The sequence below is a fragment of the Boleophthalmus pectinirostris genome, unplaced genomic scaffold (genome assembly GCF_026225935.1).
Source record: "Boleophthalmus pectinirostris isolate CB_2022bp ecotype Guang Dong unplaced genomic scaffold, ASM2622593v1 HiC_scaffold_4, whole genome shotgun sequence".
NCBI classification, from domain to species: domain Eukaryota; kingdom Metazoa; phylum Chordata; class Actinopteri; order Gobiiformes; family Gobiidae; genus Boleophthalmus; species Boleophthalmus pectinirostris.
In genome coordinates this window covers 21365616-21389764 of record NW_026571353.1, presented here as the reverse complement: position 1 = coordinate 21389764, position 24149 = coordinate 21365616, and the positions used below count along the sequence as shown (strand labels likewise).

Below are 24149 nucleotides of genomic sequence, written 5' to 3'. Positions count from 1 at the left end.
AACCAAAAACATACTGTTTCAGTTTTGTATTTTGTTGATTTATTTGGTGTATAACTTGTGTTTGTTGGTACCTTGTGTGATGACCAGTAAATGGTCAGATGACAGAGGGGTCACAGATGCTCCTTCATCAGTCACTGAGGAGGTCACACCAGGTGACTGAGAACTCTCTTCTTCCACCACCAGCTTCTCGTGCAATTGTCTGTCAAAATAATACAAAAAGAGTGTGGGAACTGAGATGTAGTAATACCTAAACAAGAGTTATTGGTGGAAGTCTGAGATGAAGCAAGTTAAATGTTTTGTTTTATTATTTCAACATAAGTTTTGTTCTGGCTTGCTGTGCTGTTTTACAGATTTTCTTTCTACCAGGCTATAATTAACAGACAGACCTCTTACCTACTGTCTATGGAGATAGACATGCTTTTGGACAGCTGGGCTACAGGTTCTCTCTTGTCTTTTGTAGTTGTTGAAATTGAGGAGGGAGAAAACAGGGATACAGAGTCTTTGGTTGAGTCTGGAACAACATTAATAGAAGAAAATAAGTTTAAAAAGTACAATGATGTGTATTCATAATGATCAAATATTACATAACTTCATAATTAAATATTTTAACACTGAGCAGCTTATTCATTTACAAACACAACCCAGCCCTGGTCTCCCACCAAGACTGATTAAAAAGTAACTTGACTGAGGAAGGAAAACATGGTTGGGGACTGACTACAATAATGGTTTACTAGTCAAACAGTTAGGGTTCTATAGGGACAGTACATAACAGCTGAATAATGGATGAAAGAGAGAGACTTGGGGGGAGGACATTCTCAAAATGAGTTAGTAAATGGACACAGTGAAATGAAGCTAATGAGACTCACTCAATGGGAGGGACAGGGTCTTGCTTTTCATCAGCAATGCATTCTTCTCTGATTGTTTCTGAATATAAACAGCAGTATTATGTAAATCATAGAGGACATAAGACTGCAATAAACATGACTTCAGATACAAATTTAACACACATTGTGAAAGAGTCAGATTTCATAAAATAACACATTAAGCACATTGTACATTTTGTTTTTGTCATGATAGAAAGTACACTAAGCATATATTTATATTATTGCTACATTGACCTGTTTTTGGCAATACAAGTCTGTAACAAATTAATGTTATGTGCAGCTTTTGTTAGTTAGTTTCAGAGAATCAGGTTAACAATAATAACACTTTGCCTGTTTATTTTGTAACATTTAAAGTGTATTTATGTTAACTCAAAAAGATGAATGAGGGGCTTATGGTTACCTTTACACAGGCCATGGAAAACTCACGGCAGCTCTTATGAACCTTCAGGAAACAGTCTGCAGGCACAAAACAGACGACAGTCCGGTTATCCCATAATAAACAACATTAACAACATTAGCACATCTCTGGACTCAAGCAGATGGCTGTTGTATTTCTCACAGTAAATGGAGGAAGAACAATGACAACATGCACATTAGTATAACAAAACATTGCAGCAATGTGATGATTTTTCAACAAATCTAAACAGTTGAAGACCATAGCACATAAAACAACTGCCCTTGTTGTTACAGTGAGTCTTATACTTACTGGAGCAATGCAGCAGCTCCTTCCCAGAAACAAACTTATCGCAGGCCACACAGAGCGCAGAGCCAGATGGGGACATGGGGGAAAACTGGTGTCCATTGACTGCTGTCCCTTTTTCTTTCATCTCCTTGACTTCTTTACCCTTTACCTAAAAATGGTAAAGGGTCACATTTTTATATAACGCTTTTCCACCTTCAAGGCCCTCAAAGCACTTCATATCAAGGAATCACTCACACATTCACACACACATTCACATGCAGGCAATGTGGGAGAGGTAAGTTAAGTGTCTTGCCCAAGGACACAACAACAGTATTCATCTGTAGGAACTGGAATTGCACCTCCAACCTGTGGGTTAGTAGAACTGACTGCTCTACCAATGATGTGTCAAGAGCAGGATTTGAACCGCCAACCATCAAATCAATAATCAACACCCAATTGAGCTAAAATAAATCATAAAATAAATGTATATAATTTCAGAAACAGAGAGGAAGAGCATGCTTTGCCAGCCACAATAACAACTTTTTATGTGCTGTATCTTTCTGTATAAACTATTGATACATTCTCTGGGGTGTGAGCTTTATGTTTATTCGTTTTTTTAGTTTTTATGTTTCTGTTTATGTTTGTTAGACTTTAATCTGAGCTATTTTTTGTGTTTTTGAGCGTTTTAATACAATCTGACCAGAAAGAGCTTAGTTTGAACTACAATTCAGGTGAGAGGATTTGTCCTTTTAAACAAGTCCCTCTCAAATAAAATTATAGTCACACCTATACAGGAGCATTAACACTCACACAGCTGATTACAGGCTCCTGAAAATGTGCTGTTTAAATCCATTTTGTATTTTTTTCAGACAATCTTAAAACTTATTTGGTAGTGAACATTCTGCCAGTACACATTCATGTCCAGTAGAACAGTGTGACGACTGTGTCATGTAAATGTAAAATATCAATTGAAGATAACAACCTCCAATGATAACCCCAAAGCAGGATAATGCCAGTAAAATTATACCTTATATAAAATATGAGTTGCAATAAATTATTACAGCAACACTTAAATTACTAAATTACTACATATTATATTACTATTACACTGTAAATAGTCAAATTGGTTAATTATTAGGTATTTGCAACATCTTAAAATGTCATACAAAAATGTTTCCCAAAATATAATAATTATCTTGGCTTAGTCATAGTTACTTGTTCCTAACATGCCTACTGAATGGACTAGGTTCAGATAATGGCCTCTAGCTTGTTTGCTTTGTTAGGAAGCTAAATCATAATTTTGTCAATACTTAATGCTCATTGTTGATAGAGATGTGTGGTTGTCTTGTACATGTGTGATTCTGTGAGTGTGTATGAGTTGTTGATTGGGAGTAATTTCATTGTATAATTTATTTCTGCAAATCAGGGACTGCAGATGGAAACACGCTATTTAGCTGCAATCTGGTGGAGGAACATAATTTTTGTATGAGCTTAATGCCTCTGTATACTGTCCTGTCAAATAAAGACTAAATCAAAACTAAGAGCTGGTGTAGTTGATTCATTATCTTTGGAGGACTGATGGGGTAATCGTGCGAGGGAGCTTGTTTATTTTCATTGTGAAGTTAACAGGGAATTCTTGAAGTGCAGGTTTGTTTTTTTCTTCACCCATGTGCATCAGATGGGTTATTCATATGTGAAAACAAATGAATGCACACGTGTTTCAGAGCGGGGAGTATACCGTGGAATGTGGTTGGGTTCCTCGGGCAGTGCTGGGGGTCTCTGCATTATGTAAGAATATTTTTGCAGTGTCCTGTTGCTAAGACCTGAAGTGGGAGAATTTTCCTTTTCGCCAAATAAAGGCACTGTCAGTGTTCACACAAAGTCTCCCTGGTGCAAGAATTCACTGTAGCTGAGCAGTGAACTAAGACCCACGCCCCCTCGTAACCTTTTATGTTTCAAATAATTACTCAAGTTCAAATTATATACATTCATTTGTATACAAAAAATCTGACCCGGCCCAGTCATTTGTCTATAGAAAGTCTATAGAAAAATGTGACCATTTACTGAGTTAATCAGTTTATCTTTTAAGGGGGACTAGGTTTCTCTGCCTAAATAGGGCTGGGAGATTATACTACTATCTACTACTACTACTATTATGTAAAAAAAAATAAAAAATCTATAGGAGTGAGTTTGTGGCTGCATTATGATAAATAAAAAGAAAGAAAAAAAAAAAAAAAAAGAGTCTAAACACTTTTTAGGCGACTGTAGAAGCTTGTCAGAGATGTTGGTCATCAAAAAATTTGTTTTTATTAGGTTGCTAACATCATATGGATATAACACCAAAATGTCCCTGGCGTCAATTACAGAGGGCATGTTATAAAATTAGGAATACAAATAAAATGAACAAAATCTAAATGCTAAGGATTTCATTTACCTCCAAATTGATAGAAAATCACAAAAAAATATATTGCAATACACTTTTTTTCTTCGAGCCCAGGAGGATATATAAAACAAAGATGTGGAAAAAGTTATTAAAATGTTTTAAGCACTTTAAAGTGTACTATGTAACTTTTCAGGTCCTGTCGTCTGTCTGGCTCCAATGAGATATTACTTTGCTTGAAATACATTACAAAATGATAGAAGTTTAAACACATCTAGTTCCATGGAGACAACAAGGTGATACCACTAGTTTTATCTATGGAGAGACTAACCTGCATACAGTAAGAATACATGTTTTATGTATTCAAGCCAGGTAAAGTAATAACTTACACCCAGGAGATGATCCTAATCAGAAAAGTTGCTTAGTGCACCTTTAAGCATGCTTTGGCAAATGAAACAGAGTTTTATAATTAAACAGTGGCTGCGGTAACATGCTCAATATCAGATTTTTTGAGTTATAAGACTATTAAAATTATGTAAACAACAAAATCATCTTTCCCATCACGTTCCCTCTGATTACTCACACCCAATTTTGTGATTTGCATGTCATTTAGATAAACTTAAAGGTCCAGATGTCAAATAATAATCAGCTTTTGGTGTGCATGTAAACAAAGCCACCGATGGTTAAACAGTAGATGATAATGACTTTAATATTGTATGTCAGAGTGGGCTCACCTTCGTTTTGCTGCGTGTGCTGGTCATCCTGCTCTTGAGGAAACTGAAGGTGCGACTGACTTTGTACTTCTCTGATTCAGCTTTAGAAGGAATTATATATCTGTCCCACTCCTCGTCCTCAATCCTGTTTAAATGCAAAAAAAAGAAAATTAAGGAGTAAAACTTTTCATAACAAGAAAGTATACGTGTTATTTTAAAGACCTACTTTAAAAACTTAAACATGCATAAGTTTATTACTACAGTGAGAGAATGTTGGTTGATTTCTGAGTTTATTTTTTCTATTCAAAGGTTAAAGTATAGACATGCTTCAGTGTAATAATGCATATTTGTGGAGCCCTCTTCTAACAGTTACTCATGCTCAAAACATGCCTGAAGTGACGATAGACTTGAGTGGTTACTATTTATGGTATGACCTTGGCAAGGCACAAATTATTAACATATCAACTGCTCACACCACTGTGGGTTAAAGAGTCAAGACATATAGAGAAGACATACAGGGTCACATACACAAAACATGAACCAAGCCCATGTTAAATACCTCTTCATCAAACTGTTCTTATAGTTATAAAATCAACAGGATTGAAACAGGACTGATATGAGATGCAGTTAAAAGATTGTATTCACATGACATCACAACATTACACAATCCCTATTTAAAATGGTTTAAAATGGAGTTGTCAGAATGCAGATTTATTGATGTGGTTTATGGTTAATATCTCTGCAATTATACTTGACCTATCCACAAAAATTGGACCAAACATCAATGTCTTCTAAGTTAGTATAAACAAACAAAATTTAAGTTATTTCAAAAAGTGGTTTTAATATTCAACGCCAATGTCATAATATTTTTGGATTGGATTATTGCTACAACAACACTATTGCCATGCCAAATCCTTCAAATCAGGAAGGAATCCTGAATGCCTGAAACCCATGAATTATTTGTTTTCAGATTCAAGAATGTAATGACGTCATAATCCCAGATGGGGGGCAAGAGCCAGTTTTTCCTATTGGTAACACTGTACTTAGCCATGAAATATTTAAAAGATAAAGGCCCAAATGATGAACTTGATCCTTTCTATTACTGGCTAGACTCAGGAATTCACTATATAACATAAAAAAATTGCATTTAACAATAATAAGGTTAGATGTGTGTTAGATGTATTAAATATTACTAGCCTATAGAATGTTGTGATGCCATCTGAAACCCTGCCGTTGGAAAGTCTTTTCATAATGGGGTTAGAGAGGTTAAACAGAAATGCAGGCCGAAGCTTCTGGCACAGCACATACTCTTTGAGGAACTCTGTGAGGGTGAGGTGTTGGAGCGATGCGCTGCTCTCCTCCTCAGCGGACTGGGCCCGTTTACGGAAACCCAGTATCCTGCACGGACATGACATACCTCAGACCACCATGTTTGTTTTAGCTTAGAAAGACAGGACTGCACCACATGTATCCCCCACACACAGAGGAACTCATTCATTTCTCAGCATGTTTGTGTGCAACATAAACATGATATTGTTGTCAAGTATAACAGTTAAAGAAATGGAATTGGAAAATATTTCATAAAGCAGCATTAATAAGACAGAAGATTCAATCCAAAAAGCATTATCTTGTTAGCTTAAAATGGAGGTGAAATGAGAGGTCTCTGTGGTTATACCCTGAACTTATAGCACAATATACTGCACACCACGGACAGGGAATCCAACGTGGTCTGCTATTGTTTTGGTGTTTACTCAAAGTTGCAATCCATGAAAAATGAACAATGAAGTCTTTGAACACACTGTACTGTATTCCACATCCTGTCCCCTCAGATCCTGACCACAAATACAACACAGAGACGATACACTTACAAATACAGACATACAGACTTACCTTTTTTCTCTGGATGGAGTTTCAGTCAGGCTGAATGCCCGCTGCTCTGAAATAAAATGGAAAACAAAGGGTTAAAGACATATCCATAGAAGAATAAGACAAGTTTAGACAACTACAACAAATAATTTAAAACCACAAAGATAGAAAATGTTTCACAGAGAGATAAACAAAGCCATCGTAAGACAGGAGGAACACCCTTCTTTCGAAAGACATAAAGCTGAATTAATTCCCCAAACAGCCAGGGTAATTTGTTATCATACAATTAATAGATTAACAATAATGCCCAGTGAGTTTGAAAACAAAGTCAGCTCATGAAAGTAAAAAGTCAAGAGCACCCCCACCATTCATCAAACTGCACCACTCCAAAGACAACCACAGAAACAAGGCTGCACAATATCTATACTTTGCAAAATAGTTGACTACTGCAGTTGACCTGCTAAGTCCACTTAAATATGTTCGTTGTTTTCTTATACAGTAGAAGGTTGAATTGTGCAGCTCTTGAGAGTTGGTGCCAAAAATCACCTCATAGGGGAGACCTAACTTGTACTTACTAACTGGGTTGAGGCGAGATAAAGATTTAGACAGAGATAAGGCTTGAAGCAGAGAGCGGCCGCTGCCATCTACACAGAAAACACATGTCTTCATGACTGTACATAATGCAGAGAGAGGCATATGTGAAACAGCTTTACAGCAGCTGCATGTCTGCTTTATGCGGAGCAAATGGGTCAGATTATCCACACCTTCAAAACAGGGAGATCAGCAGCCAGGGGTCAAAGGTCACTCACCTTCTGTAGGGTCAGAGATGGTAGCGTCTCTGTTTAGCAGTGGCCGTGACGGTTTAGCTTTGGGGGAGGAGTACGAGTAAGAGCGCAGGCGGACCTCAGCCTCCTCTGGGCCCTGGAGCAGAACACTCACAAGTCAGTCTACAGTGCTGTCACTCACTAAACTACAAACTTTAAGGGTAATTTCACCAAACACAAAACAAAAGGTTTAAAATTCTGTCATCGTGTTCTTGAGAAAGACATCTGACTATGTAAGAATGTGGTGTGTGAGAGAGTGACTGGTGGTGGTCGGTGGTGTGTTGGGTAGATAGACAAGTTTGCTTCTGTCAGTCTAACCCAGGGCACCTGTGGCTACAGAAGTAGCTTATCATGTACAAGAAGTGAAATGTGACATGTTTTTAAGCAACCAAAAACACTACACTACTAAAATACATTATAGCAGTGTTTGCTAACGACAAGAACTGAACTTAATTGGTTAGCATATTTTAGAAGAATTACTTAATAATTAGATATCACTGAAGGCTGTATATATTACTAAATCATTGTAACCATTTAAAAAACACACACAAAAACCAAAAATCATAATCTTTGTTTTCACTTCAGGATTCTGTAAATCTACCTTGTTGTGACTAAAAACAATATAAAGTGGTTCTTTTCCTGCTTTGTTCTCTGATGAATTGTCTGCTGCAAAACACTGCACTCACTAAAGTCACTACATCAACGCAAGAGTATGAACCCTGTCTGACCTATGCATGTTTTCAGTTCTTTGGTAGCTTTTATACAAATTTTGTGAATGTTTTTTGCTCTATCCTTCCTAATAATAAAAAAAGTTAAATGAATTATATAAGATTATATACATTTATTATGAGGCCGTACCTTAGCAGAATTGTTGTCAGAATGTGTGCGTTCAGCGTCTGGTGAGGTGTCGAAGGAGTCCCTCTCTTCTCCAGAACTCGACCGCAGACTTGCCTGTTTCCTTAAGGATGCAATTGGGTAAGAATGTCCCAGGATATCCTCTTCTTCACTATCACACTCAAGACTTGGGCTAAACAAACACAGAAATGCATCTTTAAATATACACTTTTAGTAGTCTAAAAGCTAGATATACAAGTATTCAGGACCTTTGCATTTTTGGAGTAACACCCCTGTATTCTAGAGGGAGTGTTTATACAAATTTCGATAAATATGGCAACTCAATTGTGTTCAGCTTCCTGTCACTTCCTGTGCCATAAGCAATGAAAACACATTTTCAAATTTGAAACGAATAAAAAAAAACAACTGAAAAATATGTTGTTAAATCATGTTTTTAGTTTAATTTCTATTTATGATCTTAAAGAGCAGAAGGAAAAATAAAAGCTACAGTCACAGACAGCATTTTAATGGTAAGAGTAAGTGATAGATTATAGACAAGTTTAAGATAAGAAAAGTTAAAAGAACCTTTTTTTGTCCCAAAATGTGGAAATTACAGTGTTGCAATCCATAGTTCAGCAACAGAAGAAGAATATGAAACATGCAGACACAAATCAAGACACAATTGTAAAAATAGAATTAATTAAAGCTAACAAAAAATTTACCAGTAGAGTAAAGCTATAAGACTAAAAAGCTATTATGTACTACAAGTATATATGGTTTAATTAATGTGTCTTACCTTAGATCTCGTGTCCTGTCTGAGAAGCTGTACCCCCTGTAGTTAACTCTTGGAGAAACTGTATGTGACGTCCGTTTGTGTCCTCCTTCGAACAAGTGGAAGGCGGACGCTAGGGGCGACGAAGGAAACACAGGAGAGGAAGTGAAGGGAGAAGTGGGAGGCTTTTTGAGACCAGTTCCCTGAGGGTCCCGAGCTTCAGCTGGCGGTGAAGCTGGGTAAGAGCAGGTCTCAGTGTTGGAGGGAGTCCCAAAGAAAGAGTCCCAGCCTGGTCTGCTCCCTTCATTTGGAGAGTGGTACTTAATGTCCAAGTCATCCACCTGGAGCATACACAGGACAGTGAGCATTCTGTGGTCAAAAATCTTAATCAGCTGAGTATGTATGAATTGTTAAAAGTGCATTGTGTAACTTTTCTGGTGGAGGATCCTTTACTCCATGGAGATATTATTGCTTTGTCTGGAGTGTTTCACAGTATGACATTAAACCTAAACTTAATTAAACATTTAACCTTCTATCTTCATGGAAACCAAACTAGACCAAGTTACAGGTCAGATCTGTGGAGAGGCTCATATTCAGTTTCTGTAGGTATTTTTGAGCTATAAAACCACCTATAATTTAAAAAACTTAAGGTACAGCTGTTTAATGCCATACTGTGGAAAATTCCTGGCAAAGCAGTGATGTACCCAAAGAAACAAGCAGGTGAGAGACCCCAACCAAAAAGTTACATTGTACACCTTTAAATCTGCACTACATATAAGAGGTCTGTTATGAATTAGGGCTAGTGTGCAATTAATCAAATTTCAAATAAATCATTATGGTAATCAATGACTAAAATGTTGTAAAAGAAAGTACAATTAACTTCAGAAAGATATGTGCTCTAGTTCTCTCCATTAACACATATAGAGCAAAGACACTTTTGTATTTCAGATATGGACAGGTATGGTAAGTGTGCATATTACGGTCACTATTTTCTGATCTGTGTTATAATATTGTTTCTTCATCACAAACATACCTGACGTTGTGTATTGTTTCATTCACACATGTTCAGGCTGAGTTCTTCTCTCAAATGGAAGATACTGTTTCACCTTGTGATGTCATGTCGTAATACAGGAAGTGCTCCACTGTGTTTATAAACTCCATACACCTTCAGCCCTGAAACTGCCACAAAAACTACTACATGAAATCACAAGGTGGAACAGAACATTTTGAGCTTTGAAGATGTAGACAGATAAATAAACCAGGATTACTGACACGTGTGAAAGCAACAAAACACATCTCCAGGAATGTTTTTAATGAGGTAATCACATTATAAGACGGCTAAAAGCTCATATGTATCAATTTTTTGTATATTTAGGACCATTAAAACAAATGGGTCACAAGATATTACTTATTAAATACATCAAGTGCATACATTCTCTACAGGTTAATTTTCACAGTGCAAAAGTTGTCGTTTGTTATAATCGTGACTTCAATTATGATTTTTTTGCCATGATCAAATAGCCCTTCTATGATCTGTATTTCGTATTGTTTACATTTTGTGTCTACTGTAATTTAAGTTTAGTTAGCAATTTGTGGCACATAAGGTAAACTTCCAGTAAACCCACCAGCTTCCCGTTGGCAAACTCTCCGTCTTTGCCATGTATCATTGCTGAAAGTCTTGCAGCTGCAGAAAGTGTCGGGGATGAGGCCTCTTTAATGGACTGACTCTTTTCTATGGATAAGGAAAGTCACAGTCAAAGGGTGCAGGCACTTTCCAATATACCACTTGGTTTCCACAACAACGCACAACACTTCACAAACCCAGGAAGTGACATCCACATCCTGGCCAGTCGCGTGTCATTGTTCAGAAACAGGATTTGCCTTGTGCCTGTGTATAGCTTGCATATACACACATTAAGACTGGAGCTCTGTACCTATTTCGAAGAACGCCCTGCCTTTTAATACAACAAATGGAAAAAACGCAGAGTATACAAGCACACAGGAGCATTGAGAGGTCCCCTGCCCATACAGTGAGACCTCTGTAAGCCCTGCTCTGGTTTAGCAGTTAAAGAGAAAAACAGTTCTGCTCTTAAAACACCCTGGTCTCACTGGGAAAAGTCAGTGACATGGCTTCTCCAAAACACAGTTAGTGAAAAAAATAACAAAAACTTTCAACCTTTTATGAACAGTTTTAATATAGTCTTGATCTATATATATATATATATATATTTAAAAAAAACTAATATAGAACTACACTAGTATTCAGTTTTCTCAGTTTTCTCTTGAGTTTTAAAATTCCATTCCAATGTATAAAAAAGAGGATATCAGGCCTTTTGTTTTGGTATTGTGACAGCATTCTAGTATATAACTGGTTTACCATGTTCAGTCATCGTATTAGGGCTGTAGTCAGGAAAATAAATAAATAAAATCTTGGTCGGCATGCCCTGTGCATTAATTAATTGACTAAACAAGGATGTAGTGTGCATAGACTGTATAAAGTCTTTATACAATCTATGGTGGCGTGGCACAAACAAATGTTCTCAAAATGTTCAGAATCTTGCGAGTATACTGAGAAGAACTAGTAAACAAAATCTTCCTAAGTGAAAAGGTAGATTAAAATGTCCAGTTATTCCAATAAGTCCATAGACTGTATATAAGTCCAACTAACTCACCCCATGCATTATCACATCTGCTGCTGTCCAGATACTAAATCAAAACTATTTGAATCAAATAATTAGTTGACAAATAAAAACATTTGGCCAACTAAGACTAAGAGTAATCAACTCAACGATTAAAGAAGTACTTAAAAGCCCTACATCAAATTTAAGGGAAATATTGTAATAAACGCTACAATCAAAAAGCAACCTTTCTAGATTTTAAAATATAATTTCATTTTGGTATCTGTGCAGGTTTGAATACGAATAAGGCCGTGAAACCCCACCTTGTCTGCAGCTTTCATACTAATGTGAAATTCCTGATGTTGTTTGCTGTCTGGGTTTTCTGGCCCACTTTTTGCCGATGTGAGCGGCACACCTAGATTTGAGTGTGTAGAAGTGGGATCAGTATAAGTGCAGTAATACATAATGACTATAAATCAAAGGATCAGCGTGGGAACAAAAGAGCTGAGATGTTTGCACATAAAACAAAAACAATATTTTTTTCTTGGTGTTTTGAAGTCATTTTATTCTCCAGGGTTACTCTATACTTTGGAGAACAAAGCTGGATTTCTTTTTGACTTAGAGTTCAATAAACAATCTATGTACTAGTGCTGTAACAATGCTACAATACCACAGTGATAATAGAAATCTTTTAAAGGTGACACAGTGTAATTGTAACACAAAATATCTGTCTCTTTAATATCATGCAGTCTGTTTTGATACAACCCTTCTACAGTTATTTAGAAAAGGTTCAATGTTATCCTATTGATGTGATTTCTTCAGTATTGGCACTGGCTGAAATAAGTTTCTACTTTCAATACTAGTTTTAGGATGTGGGTATACATTTTTAATAACCCTACTATGCACTGCTACTTTCATCATAATCTTATGTATGAAACTGGGGAAGTGAAGCCAGCCATGTGAATTCACTGAAAAGCAATTTCCCCACGGGGACAACTAAATTCTTCTATTTAAAAGTAATGTGGTTTTGAGCACATCTTACCATAGATATGCAAAAACTTTGGTGAATGGTACAGCGTGTTGTTTCATACCACGAAGATTGTTGCCCTTAGAATTCATAGTTTATATTTATGTTATGCCATAAACATAATACTCAATACAAACTCACAATGTTTAACAGCCAAAAGATATTTATTCTGAGGAAGAGGGTTTGTGTGATCAAATAGAAAACAGGGTCAAATACTGGACATGGTCTTAACCGCTGTTTGAAAGTGTATAGAGTTTCATATAAACCCACTCAAAGGGCTTGACAGGCAGCAGAAATAGTGTGGCTTATGAGCGGTGTCCAAATCCACAGCTGGTCACAGTGGGTACAGCTTCGCACACAACTGACCCTTGAACACTAAACGAACAGATGTGAAATAATAGACTATTACAGAGTCTCTCAATGGAGAAATATCCAAGTGTGACATAAAACTGCATAAAAATACCACGATAATCAATAATACTGAAACAAATGTAAATGAGAATCCCAATTAAACCCTGTTCTAAATCAGTAAATAAAAAGCAGGATGAAACACTTTTGTACTTATTTAGTGTCTATAATTATTCCTAAAAAGTTACTTATTTGACCCTCAAAAGGTCAATATTGAAACAAATTTAAAAATAATCCTAGTAAAATCTGTTCCAAATCAGTAGATATTAAGCAGGATGAAACACTTTTGTACTTCTTCTTTGTACTTACTCATAAAAAGTTTGACCTACAGCTCAAATCTTATCTACCACAAAAGAATAACCAAAAAATATATAGTAGTGCAAAATAAAATGCACACATGGCAAATACCGAGTATCGTTGCAGTTCAATGATGAGTCGATATAGTAATTATCATGACAGACCTAGCACAGACTAAACCACAGTTTCTTCTTGCATGCCAGTCTGATAGAAAATATATTTAGCTCAGTGTTTGTAATATATTCAGCGCCTGTCCCCGAGTGAGACCAGGCAGTATACAGTAGCAGCAGCTCAGAGTCAGACAAAGACAGCAGTCAGTGGCAGGTTTCCAGAGCACAGCAGCTCAGTTCAGAGAGTGACCCTTCGACCCAGAATCCCCCTGGGACAGAAAGAGGGATGCAGGCAGGCCCAATGGAGAAAACTGTTACAAATGCTCTTTCTCTGAATTAAGAAGCTGCTGTCCTATTGCAAAAATATAAACTCTCTTGAATGAGGGATGCGGGCGTTTGGCAGGAGAGCAGCACATGTGTCTGCACTTTCAGCTGTGTGTATATTTTGTGGAATGGGCAGAGTATAACATGGTCATGTGACTCCATAAAAAAATGCCTTTCTCTCAAAATAAAGAAATAAACAATAGGAAAGTATGTATATATTTTTACATTTTATTTTATCATATGCAACACTACACCTCAACTGCCAGATGAAGACAGTTCCACAAGTGCATGTAATTGCAAAGGAAAAAGCATGTTTTTAGGGCAAGCTTTCAAAAACACAATGGACAATGGTGATGACAGATGATAACTAAGAACATTTTAAAATTACATAGAAAATAAATTTAAAAGTATCTAGTAGTTACTTTCCATACTAACAGCAGTGAGATGCAGATATCCTCTGAGAATAAAATTTGACTTAACTGGTGAGATTTCAGTAAGTTCAACAAGAAACACCCCAATAAACAACTGCCATGCTGTACTGGAGAATTTACTTTTCAGAGACAACAAGCACAAGCACAAGTAACAATATCTTCATGTGGAGGACGAACGCAAACACAGGCTGTTTAAAACTGTTAACCATCCACCATCAGACTCCACAAACCCACTCTGAGTTATAAGACATGTGGCCAATACGTCTCACTGTCCAAGCATCACATGTTTTTCTTTGACTGCGTCGTCAAAACATTTAACCCTACTGTAGCAGAGCAAAACCCACACCTGAAATCACAGCTAACGTTGTTGCAGGTGGATGGTTGTCAACATGAATGGTTCAGAAGGAAAAAAGATAAAAGAACAAAACAAGGTCAACTGAGATAAATGGAGACCTAGTGTATTACAGAAGAACAGTTCGGTATGTAACTTTCTGGAGGTAGAACATCACCAGGACGGAAATAGAAAGTTCAAAACATTCTCTACAGAAATTAGAATGTCTTTATGCTATACTGTGGAAAATTATAGCCAAAGGAACAAGATTTCTATGGAAACAAGCAGAACAGAATAGGACCAACATTAGACCACATAGTAACATTTAAATACAAAAATAATTCATTTATGTTTCTGTTAAAAACTACATTATAATATTACTAATACTAACGTACACAAATACATTTTCCAGCTCGGGTTTTAAAAACAGTAAATCAGCTTGTCATTGTGTCACCATATCCAGATATTTTTATTGAAATGTGAGCCACATTAAGGACCCTGTGATTTTCATTCCTACTGCACATAAACATTTACACAAGAGACTCGCTACCTCACCACCAATGAACTGTTAAGCAGATTGAATTGGAAAAGGTTTAGGACATAGGAAATAGTAATCATTACTTTTATGCCACGTCGTATTATTGAGTTTGTTGTAATTCCTCAGGTGTTGATTTGTTTTACTGTTGCTGCGCTGTTTTATTTTTACTCCCTAATTAGGGATGTTCGACATACCAGTGTTTTCCCTGTAGCCCACTTTAAAATACAATGCACTTTATTAGCTGGAAATACTTACTGACTTTGTGGAAAGTGTTAGCATAGCTGTCTGCATCATGGGGGGCTCTGACTAAGAACAATTATGGTTTATGTTTAGACAAGAATATATAGACCCTAGGACTGGGCCATAGGGTGATACGAATCTAATTGCAACCTCGTTCTCTGTGATGATAATCATATTATACTGGCTGAATACTGAAAAATTTGCTGGATCGGATATCGGCTTCCAAATATCATTCCAGCCGATATCCTTGTTGGACATATAAATTGATGCAATGTTTACTGGTTGTAGTTGACCCAAAAAGTCCCATAATGTTTGAACTTTTATTTATACAAAGTCGTTCTGTAGTTACTTGAGAGATAAATAACAGCTGCATAACACATTTGGATCAGATCTGTCTTATGTCAATTTTATTTAAAGGAAATAAATACTTTCAGTATCAAGAGTGGTATCAGTCACTATCAAGTAGCATCAGATACTTAGAGCTATAGTACTGGAATCAGTATCGGAAATGAAAAAGCCAATCGATGCATGCCCAATTGTGATTCACTGATTCTCTCAAAGTTCAAACAACACTTTTTCCCACTGACTCCTCCTATTTGGTCCACAGCAAAAGAAAGACTACTGCTAACAACTCGACAAAGTGATCTAAAGATACATTTCTACTCACATGAAAGTTAACATAAGTTGGTGAATTTCACTTTTGCTCACAGCTAGTGTCAAACTCAATTTCAATGCTACGAAGAAGGTTTGATGCTTAATACAGATTCTGACACCACAATGTTAATTGGATTATTATGACAATTTATATTTTTAATCTTTGTTATTGTAATCCATTGTGATGTGTAAGCTACTGTGTCCAAATAATTTCCCTTGCAGATCAAACTAGTGTGTGTAAGTCTAAGCCTAATTAGCGGTCCATATAATCATGAGTTCCATTTGTACTGTACTGTTGATCCAGTCTTTTCCTTGAACCATCCTCTCGCTCATAGTCAGGTCCATTCATGCACTCAATGCTACGGTCAAATTCTGGGACTTGGAGTAGTCATCTGACATTCCCCAACAAACTGTCATATATCAGGTTACATCAGGGGTAAACATGCCATTATCTGCCCTCTTGTCCTGACGGGTAGACTGGCTGCACTGGAGGTCTGTGAGGAACAATGTGTAGCGGGTACAGTCTAATTTTAGCTTAAGTCTTCCACAGTGAAACGTGTCAGTCATGGGGGCACTGTGTGGTGAAGTCCTGAATGTGCAAAGCTTTATAATGTGGAGACTAAAACATGCACCATCTGTGTCAATACAAGTCAGCATCTTTATTCCTGTGAATGAGTAGCTCATGCAGGTCAAATGTCTGTCTCAAACTGTAATACTAAAATGTCTGGCTGGACTTGTGTTTTGTTTCATTCACACATGTTAAACACACAAATCCTGCATATTTATGTTTCTCTCTCACACGGAAAACACTCTGTTCCACCTTGTGATGTCATGTGCTAATACAGCAAGTGCTCCAATTTTTTTTTTAACTCCATACAGCTTCACTAGAATCATTTGGATGATTTCAGCCCTGGAGTTGTCAATCTCTACTGAACTAAAGGTAAAAGGTAGCTGTTAACTTGACAACTACCTTTTCATGACATCACAAGGTGGAACAAAGTATTCTGAGTTTTGGAAATGTAGACAGACTAAAGGATAAAAAAGGATTACTGAAACATGTGTGGATGAAACAAAACACAACACAAAACCACGAAGCAATTAACAACATTCCAAAATGACAAAAGCGTACAATAGTCAATTTTGCCTAATATAGGATTTTTAAGGAACTTGTGGTTTAAACTCCATACATTACTATTAAAAGAATTAGTTTGACACCTAAAATTTAAAGCATAGAAACCCAAATGTGTAACCAAACACTCACACCAACCATTTAGCGGTATTATGCAAATCCAAAGAGTTCAACAACCCATTCTATTAAATTCAGAGGACTTGAAAAAGACAGAATTTCAACACACATTTTTCACTATTTACTTGGCATTACCTGTTTTCTTGCCAGTTCTCTTGCGCATCCGCATCTTGGGAAAAGAGGGCCAGGAGTAGTTAAAAGGAGAATCCGAGTCAGAATCCATGTTACTCACAGAGGGTTCATTCAAACAGTTCAAAAATTCATTTTACATCCATTTTCCAGCCAGGAATTCAAAGCCAACTTCCTGCTGCCTCTTCAGTGTTTCTCTCCAGTTTAGTTGCCTGCAGACTCTGGCACTTCAGGAGTGAGCAAGCATGTTCACTCTGTCTACCCCTGCACCCCTCCCCCTAAAAACCTCCCCTTCCCCCTCTCCCACAACTCACTGCCCAATACAAGCCAGCCACTATTACTGTGTCCCAGCTGAGAGTTTGACTAACCTCTACAGTCTTTAATTTCTGTCCTAAGAGCTTACTTCTTTTTGTCAGACTCAGCTCAACAGCAGGCAGTGAGTGGTTCACATGTACTGACAGCTACAGGAGGAGGAGGCAAAGTGATGGCCGGAAATAGTAAGAGCAGAAGAGAAAAGAGGGCTATAGAGTGGAACATAGGAGGGCTTCAGAACCAAAGACAAACACAAAACCAGACGCCTTAGCAGGGGGACTCATTCTCTCCCCGCACCAGGAGAAATCATTAACCTCCTTGGTTCATGATTGTGGGACAGATATAGCCTCCAATCTCCTATTAGAAAACATACTTAGACTTAGTTTTCTTGGACTTAAACAAACTTCATTGATCCACAAAGGAAATTATTTGGACACACACACGTTTCTGTTTTGTTATTGGATTTGAAATTTATGCTTTAAAATTTATCACATCCAATAGCTTTAACACTTAAGAAATAGCTTTCAAATACACATGTGCTTCAGAACATATTTGTAGGTCTAAACTATATATATATATATATGTGTGTGTGTGTGTGTGTGTGTGTATATATATATATATATATATATATATATATATATATATATATATATAGTGCTGTCATGCGATTAAAAAAATTTAGAGATTAATTAATTATGATCTGTAATTAATTAATCTAATTAATCTCTTTTTAATCTCACCTAAAAATTGCTGAGAAAAGCCTTCAATTTGAGGTATTTTCATTTAAATTCATTATTACATTATTGTGGCAGATCAAAAGACTGATATAGAACAAAAAAAAAGTGACTTTATAAAGTCATTTATTGTTTAACAAACTTTAACAGATGCAGTCACTTACATTCCACAGTATCATCATTATTGTTACAATTACTAATCTGCAGTGTTGGGAAGGTTACTTTTAAAATGTATTCTCCTACAGATTACAGATTACATATCCCAAAATGTAGTTTGTAATTTAATCCATTTAATTACTTCAAGTGAGTAATGTAATTTGAATACTTTGGAATACTTGATATTGTCATGCTTTTTAAAACTACATGAATGTAGCAACCGCATCCTGCAAATGTTGTTCTTGTTTGTTCTCTTCAAATTGGCTGTTGAGCCCAAGTCTCCATAAATAAGAAACTGTTTGCTGTAAAGAAGCAAAGACGAGGAAATCTGAACATAATAACTTTTGTCTACTTAAAGACAATAAAAAGTCCAGTCTTTCCTTAACCATATTAAAAATATTATTGATAGAGAAATGCTTTATATATGAGATCACTGGCTTTAGTCCTGGTTTTAGTCCTCGTTTAGACCTGCTTTAGTCCTACTTTAGTCCTAGTTTAGTCCTGGTTTAGTCCTGGTTTAGTCCTGGTTTAGTCCTGGTTTAGACCTGGTTTTTGATCTGGTTTAGTCCTGGTTTAGACCTGGTTTAGACCTGGTTTAGTCCTGGTTTAGTCCTGGTTTAGACCTGGTTTAGACCTGGTTTTAATTCTGGTTTTAGTTCTGGTTTAGTCCTGGTTTAGACCTGGTTTAGACCTGGTCTTAGTTCTGGTTTTAGTTCTGGTTTAGTCCTGGTTTTAGTTCTGGTTTAGTTCTGGTTTAGTCCTGGCTTTAGTTCTGGTTTTAGTTCTGGTTTAGTCCTGGTTTAGACCTGGTTTTAGTTCTGGTTTTAGTTCTGGTTTAGTCCTGGTTTAGTCCTGGTTTAGTCCTGGTTTTAGTTCTGGTTTTAGTTCTGGTTTAGACCTGGTTTTAGTTCTGGTTTAGTCCTGGTTTAGTCCCGGTTTTAGTCTTGGTGTTAGTTCTGGTTTAGAGGCGCACAGGAGGAAGCATGGTTTACGCAGCGAACGTGAGAAAACGTACGCGGCGCATGGGAGAACAGCGGAGTAACTACGGAAAGAAACGTGGTCCGCGCGTTCTCAGGTTAACGACGATGATGAAGGTGCGTGTTTGTGTTTGTTTGTGTGTGTTTGTGTGCGTGTCCCCTCATGTGGCAGGTCACTATAGGACAGTAGTGCAGACATCATGAGCCTATGCAGGTTGTTTTCACCAGTGACATTTATGTTGTAGGCGATTTTATATATGTTCTTTTCTTTTATATTTCACGTTGGGAGAATAATTTCCAAGACACGAATGCGTTTTTATCTGTGCACTGCTGACTCTGTTCTACTGGCTCTTCGACCTCGTCCATCTCCCTAATATCTATCTATCTCTCTATCTCTCTCTCTATCTCTCTATCTCTCTATCTCTCTCTCTCTCTCTCTCTATCTCTCTCTCTCTCTCTCTCTCTCTCTCTCTCTCTCTCTCTCTCTCTCTCTCTCTCTCTCTCTCTCTCTCTCTCTCTCTCTCTCTCTCTCTCTCTCTCTCTCTCTCTCTCTCTCTCTCTCTCTCTCTCTCTCTCTCTCTCTCTCTCTCTCTATATATATATATATATATATATAAGATATTAGGAAGATCAAGATTAATCAATGTTTAATCACTAATGATCAGTCAAAAGCAGTGGTTTGGGTTTGAGTATATTCAAACCCAAACCACTGTATAGTTTAAGTTCAAGAAATTAATCTTGAAAGCCATTGTACTGTAGTTGTTTTTAATGAGGCAAAAATGTGAAACATTTTTGTCACATTAGCCAGTCCTATCTGATATAGTATTGTTTGGTAAAGGAAATAATTACACTAAAATGGAAGCTTATGTGATTTAAAAGGTGCATTGTGTAACTGGTGGAGGATCTATCATCTGCTTGTTTCTATAGATATGTTATTGTTCTGCTTAGAATGTTCCACAGTATGACATTAAACAGATCTAACTTACATTTATTGAATTGTATAGTTTTAAAACCCAAAAATACCTAGAAAAACAGGCATTCTGACTGTGCGCAGTGTTGCCACTCCCCAGATCTGACCTGTAACTTCTGGTCTGGTTTGGACTCTATGAAGACAGAAAGATTTAATATAATAGTTTGAAATTCTAGACAAAGCAATAGCATCTCCATGGAGAAAAGCATATGATGGACCCTCCACCAGAAAGGTTGCTCAATGCACCATTAACTCCATTGAATTTAGTTTTGACTGATCTGAACTAGTTCTACTTTGGACCTTAATACTACAGCCTATTCTGGGCCTATTCTGAGCTCTATATTTAGCATGTGAAAGCCAAGCAGAGACACACAGAATGGGCCTTGAGTGCAGGGAGGAGTATGTTGCCAGGTCAGCAGCCTCACCATGGAGACAGCACTAGAGTTGACAAGAGTTTTCTTTTTCTTTTTTTAACCCACAATTTTCCCTATTTTTGCCAGCTCGCTGCTATATCCATTTGGAGAGGCAAGAAAGTCTGAGTGGTGGCAGAACAAGTGAATGGAAAGCAGAAGATTCAAAGATAATTACATAGAATAAAGTTTATGGAGAAATAAAATTAAAGGGGCTTAGTAGCAAGAACATGCACAGTTACTACACACTGGCCTGTTGTATTGTAAAAGAATGTAAAGCATATATTTTCAGGGAACCCAGGTTCTATGGATATAATTCAACTAACAAAATATCAGTACCTAGCATCAATACCTATTCAAATTAATATCTGTTTTATAGGTTTAGTATTACCTATAGTCTGAGTATTGATTTTTAGACAACCCTTCATACAGCAAATATAAAACAGATCAACGCAAATACTGACCTAAAAACAAGCTTAGAAAATGTGTGAATGGCCACTATAGTAGACCCATAATGACACCTCTGGAGCTTTAATCCCTTTTTCCATGCCCCAATTCAACCGCTCATCTTGGGCTAAAGACTGTTAACATTGACCTCACTGTCTGCTGTAAACCTGCCAAACTATAACTGCTTCGCTCCCTGTTACAAGAAGGACCCTCTTATTCTTTGAGAATCTCTACAAGCTTCTGAATAACTGCCTTTAAAGCTCTGGCAACACTCATTCATCCGTGAAAAACGAAAAACCTCTGCACTGTCACAGCAGCAAGACACTTCCTGGGCACAATCTGCTTTTCAACTTAGATAAGACTCCTGTCTTGTGAAGATACAGAAATCTCACACTTAATCTTGATTGTAAGTAATGACAGAGATATAGTCCCAGTAACATCCTACCTTAAAGGTCACATATTACACAAAACTGGCTCTTGTGAGCTTTAAGTCATGTTATAATGTTGTTACCTCATCAAAAACATACCTGGAGTTGTGTGTTGTTTCATTCACACATGTTTGAGTAATCCTGCATTTTTGGGCTGTTTACATCTCTAAAGCTCAAAATGCTCTGTAAAGTCATGAAGGAGTAGTTTTCAAGTTAACAGTTACCTTTTATCTTTGGTTCAACATAGATAGGCAATTCAGGGCTGAAATCATCCAAAGGTGTATGTAGTTTATAAACACAGTGGAGCACAGTGGAGCACTCAGCCTAAATATGCAGGGTTTATGTGTTACACATGTGCAAATGAAACAAAACACTAGTCCAGGTATGTTTTTGATGAGGAAACAACATAGATCAGAAACTAGAGTAAAATGTGCCCTTTAAGGTTGTAAATACTGTGGTTGAAGAGACACTGATAATTCTAAAAGATAATATTCTTTTTAGTATAAATACCAAACGCAGTTGATTTGTACCTGGGACTTCTTTGACAACACAACTCTATAACATACAGAGGCACACAGCACAGGGACACACACAGTTTTCATTCTACTGTCGTGGATGATGTCGCCACTCTTTCCGTTTGTTCTTTTAAAGTAACATTACACATAGAGCCTGAGGAGTCAGGGGAGGCCTGTGACCATGTGCTTTGGGTGGGGTATTTGAATATTGGGGCCATCAGGAGGGCAAAGGTGGGGGCTTACACTGATTAAGGGTTGTACTTTTTACTGGTGTAGCTGAAAGGTGAATTGGAATAGTGACATCAAGCAGACAGAGCGAACATGGCACCTAAACTCTAAATTCCTCATCTTGTGCTGAGGTGGTCGGGCTGAGCTGCTGTCTGTGTCTTTAATGACGCATTAGCTCAAAAACCTAACTGCAGTGTTAAAACATTTGTGAATCGCATTGTAGTGCTTAACATTATTACATCCTCATTACAGCATATGCAACATGCATTCACCATAGGGCTGTGCAACAGTCAAATTTTAATGGTCCTATTTTACGCAAAGTTGATTCTTGTGAGCTTTAAGCCATGTTATAATGCTGTTACCTCATCAAAAACATGCTTGGAGTTGTGGAGTTGTGTTTCATTCACACATGTTTCAGTAACCCTTCATTATTAGTCTATCTACAACTCCAGGGCTCAAAATGCTTTGTTCCACCTTGTGATGTAATTAAGAAGTAGTTCTCAAATTAATAGCTACCTTCTACCTTTAGTTCAGTATAAACTGGCAATAGAAATCATGAAAATTATTCTAATGAAACTGTATTAAGTTAACACAGTGGAGCACTTCCTGTATTACCGTATGATATCACAAGGTGGAACAGCGTGTTTTCTGTTTGAGAGAGGAACTCTGCCTACATATGCAGAATTTGTGTGTTTGTATGAATTAATCAAAACATAACACCAGGTATGTTTGTGATGAGAAAACAACATAACATAGATCAGAAAATAGTGTAATATGGGGCCTTTAAAGATTCAGTAGTTTCAAATCTTAAATGACAAGCTAAAGTAGGCATGTGCAAATAATCAAATTTTAATTGAGATTCAGTCATCAATGGTCTATAGCCAATTTTCCGTCAGTAACAGCATGTGGTTTGGAACAGAGTTCAGACTTTGGAGCAAGAAATTTGACAAACGTTTGTGCTAAATGGCACTGATTATTGTTTGAAGTTTTGTTTATGTTCAGGAAATAAAGACTGAAAGATATTTTTCAGTGTTTAATAAGACAAAAAGGAATCAAAAATCAGGACTGATCAATCAAACTGTGATAAATACTGACCAGTCTTATAAGCTAAATGCATTGTAATCAAAGGGTGTACAGCCAAAAGCATGTTACTTGGATCAGGAGTTTGTTGTTTTGACGGAATTTAGATGAAATAGATTTTTTTTAGGTAAGCTCCACTGACCAAAAGTCTTTCCTCTTGGATATGATAATGAGTTGAATATTGAAAGACAATTTTTTTGTTTTAATAAAAGGTTTTATTGCCCAAATCAAATCCTGCACATCCTGCAACATGCAAAAAGTGGGTATTAAGGTATATTACAAGCCACATAAATGGAAGATGCCACCAATAAATTACATGCAAGACCGAATGACTGGAAAAGTGTGGGAAAACTTGAAATGAAAGAAAATATTTGTTCTGCATACTTTTGTGCTACAATTTGCAGCAGCATAAACCTCAGTGAACATTAGTGTCTGAAACACTGTACAACTTCAGTCTTGTTCAGTCTGTTTTTTCTCAAAGGATGTCTTGCATAGCTCCTATTTGTCTGTGCCATACAATAAATTCAGAAGGATCAATCGTGGTCACAAACCATCAGTCTTCAAAGGGTAAAAAAAAAAGTTGT

At 36.9% G+C, this 24149-nt stretch overlaps 1 protein-coding gene across 1 annotated transcript in view; it reads right to left on the bottom strand.

Moving 5' to 3' along the window:
- Positions 1-24149, bottom strand: part of LOC110170059 (rho guanine nucleotide exchange factor 28-like) — a 40277-nt gene that overhangs the window by 7336 nt on the left and 8792 nt on the right. The window contains exons 11-22 of the mRNA XM_020935720.2: positions 10581-10687; positions 8980-9296; positions 8208-8376; positions 7335-7446; positions 6550-6595; positions 5968-6057; positions 4681-4804; positions 1591-1735; positions 1285-1340; positions 867-924; positions 394-511; positions 72-199 (exon numbers count right to left, since the gene is read on the bottom strand). Of these exons, the coding sequence (XP_020791379.2) occupies positions 72-199; positions 394-511; positions 867-924; positions 1285-1340; positions 1591-1735; positions 4681-4804; positions 5968-6057; positions 6550-6595; positions 7335-7446; positions 8208-8376; positions 8980-9296; positions 10581-10687 (1470 nt within the window). The remainder of the gene's footprint in view (positions 1-71; positions 200-393; positions 512-866; positions 925-1284; positions 1341-1590; positions 1736-4680; positions 4805-5967; positions 6058-6549; positions 6596-7334; positions 7447-8207; positions 8377-8979; positions 9297-10580; positions 10688-24149) is intronic.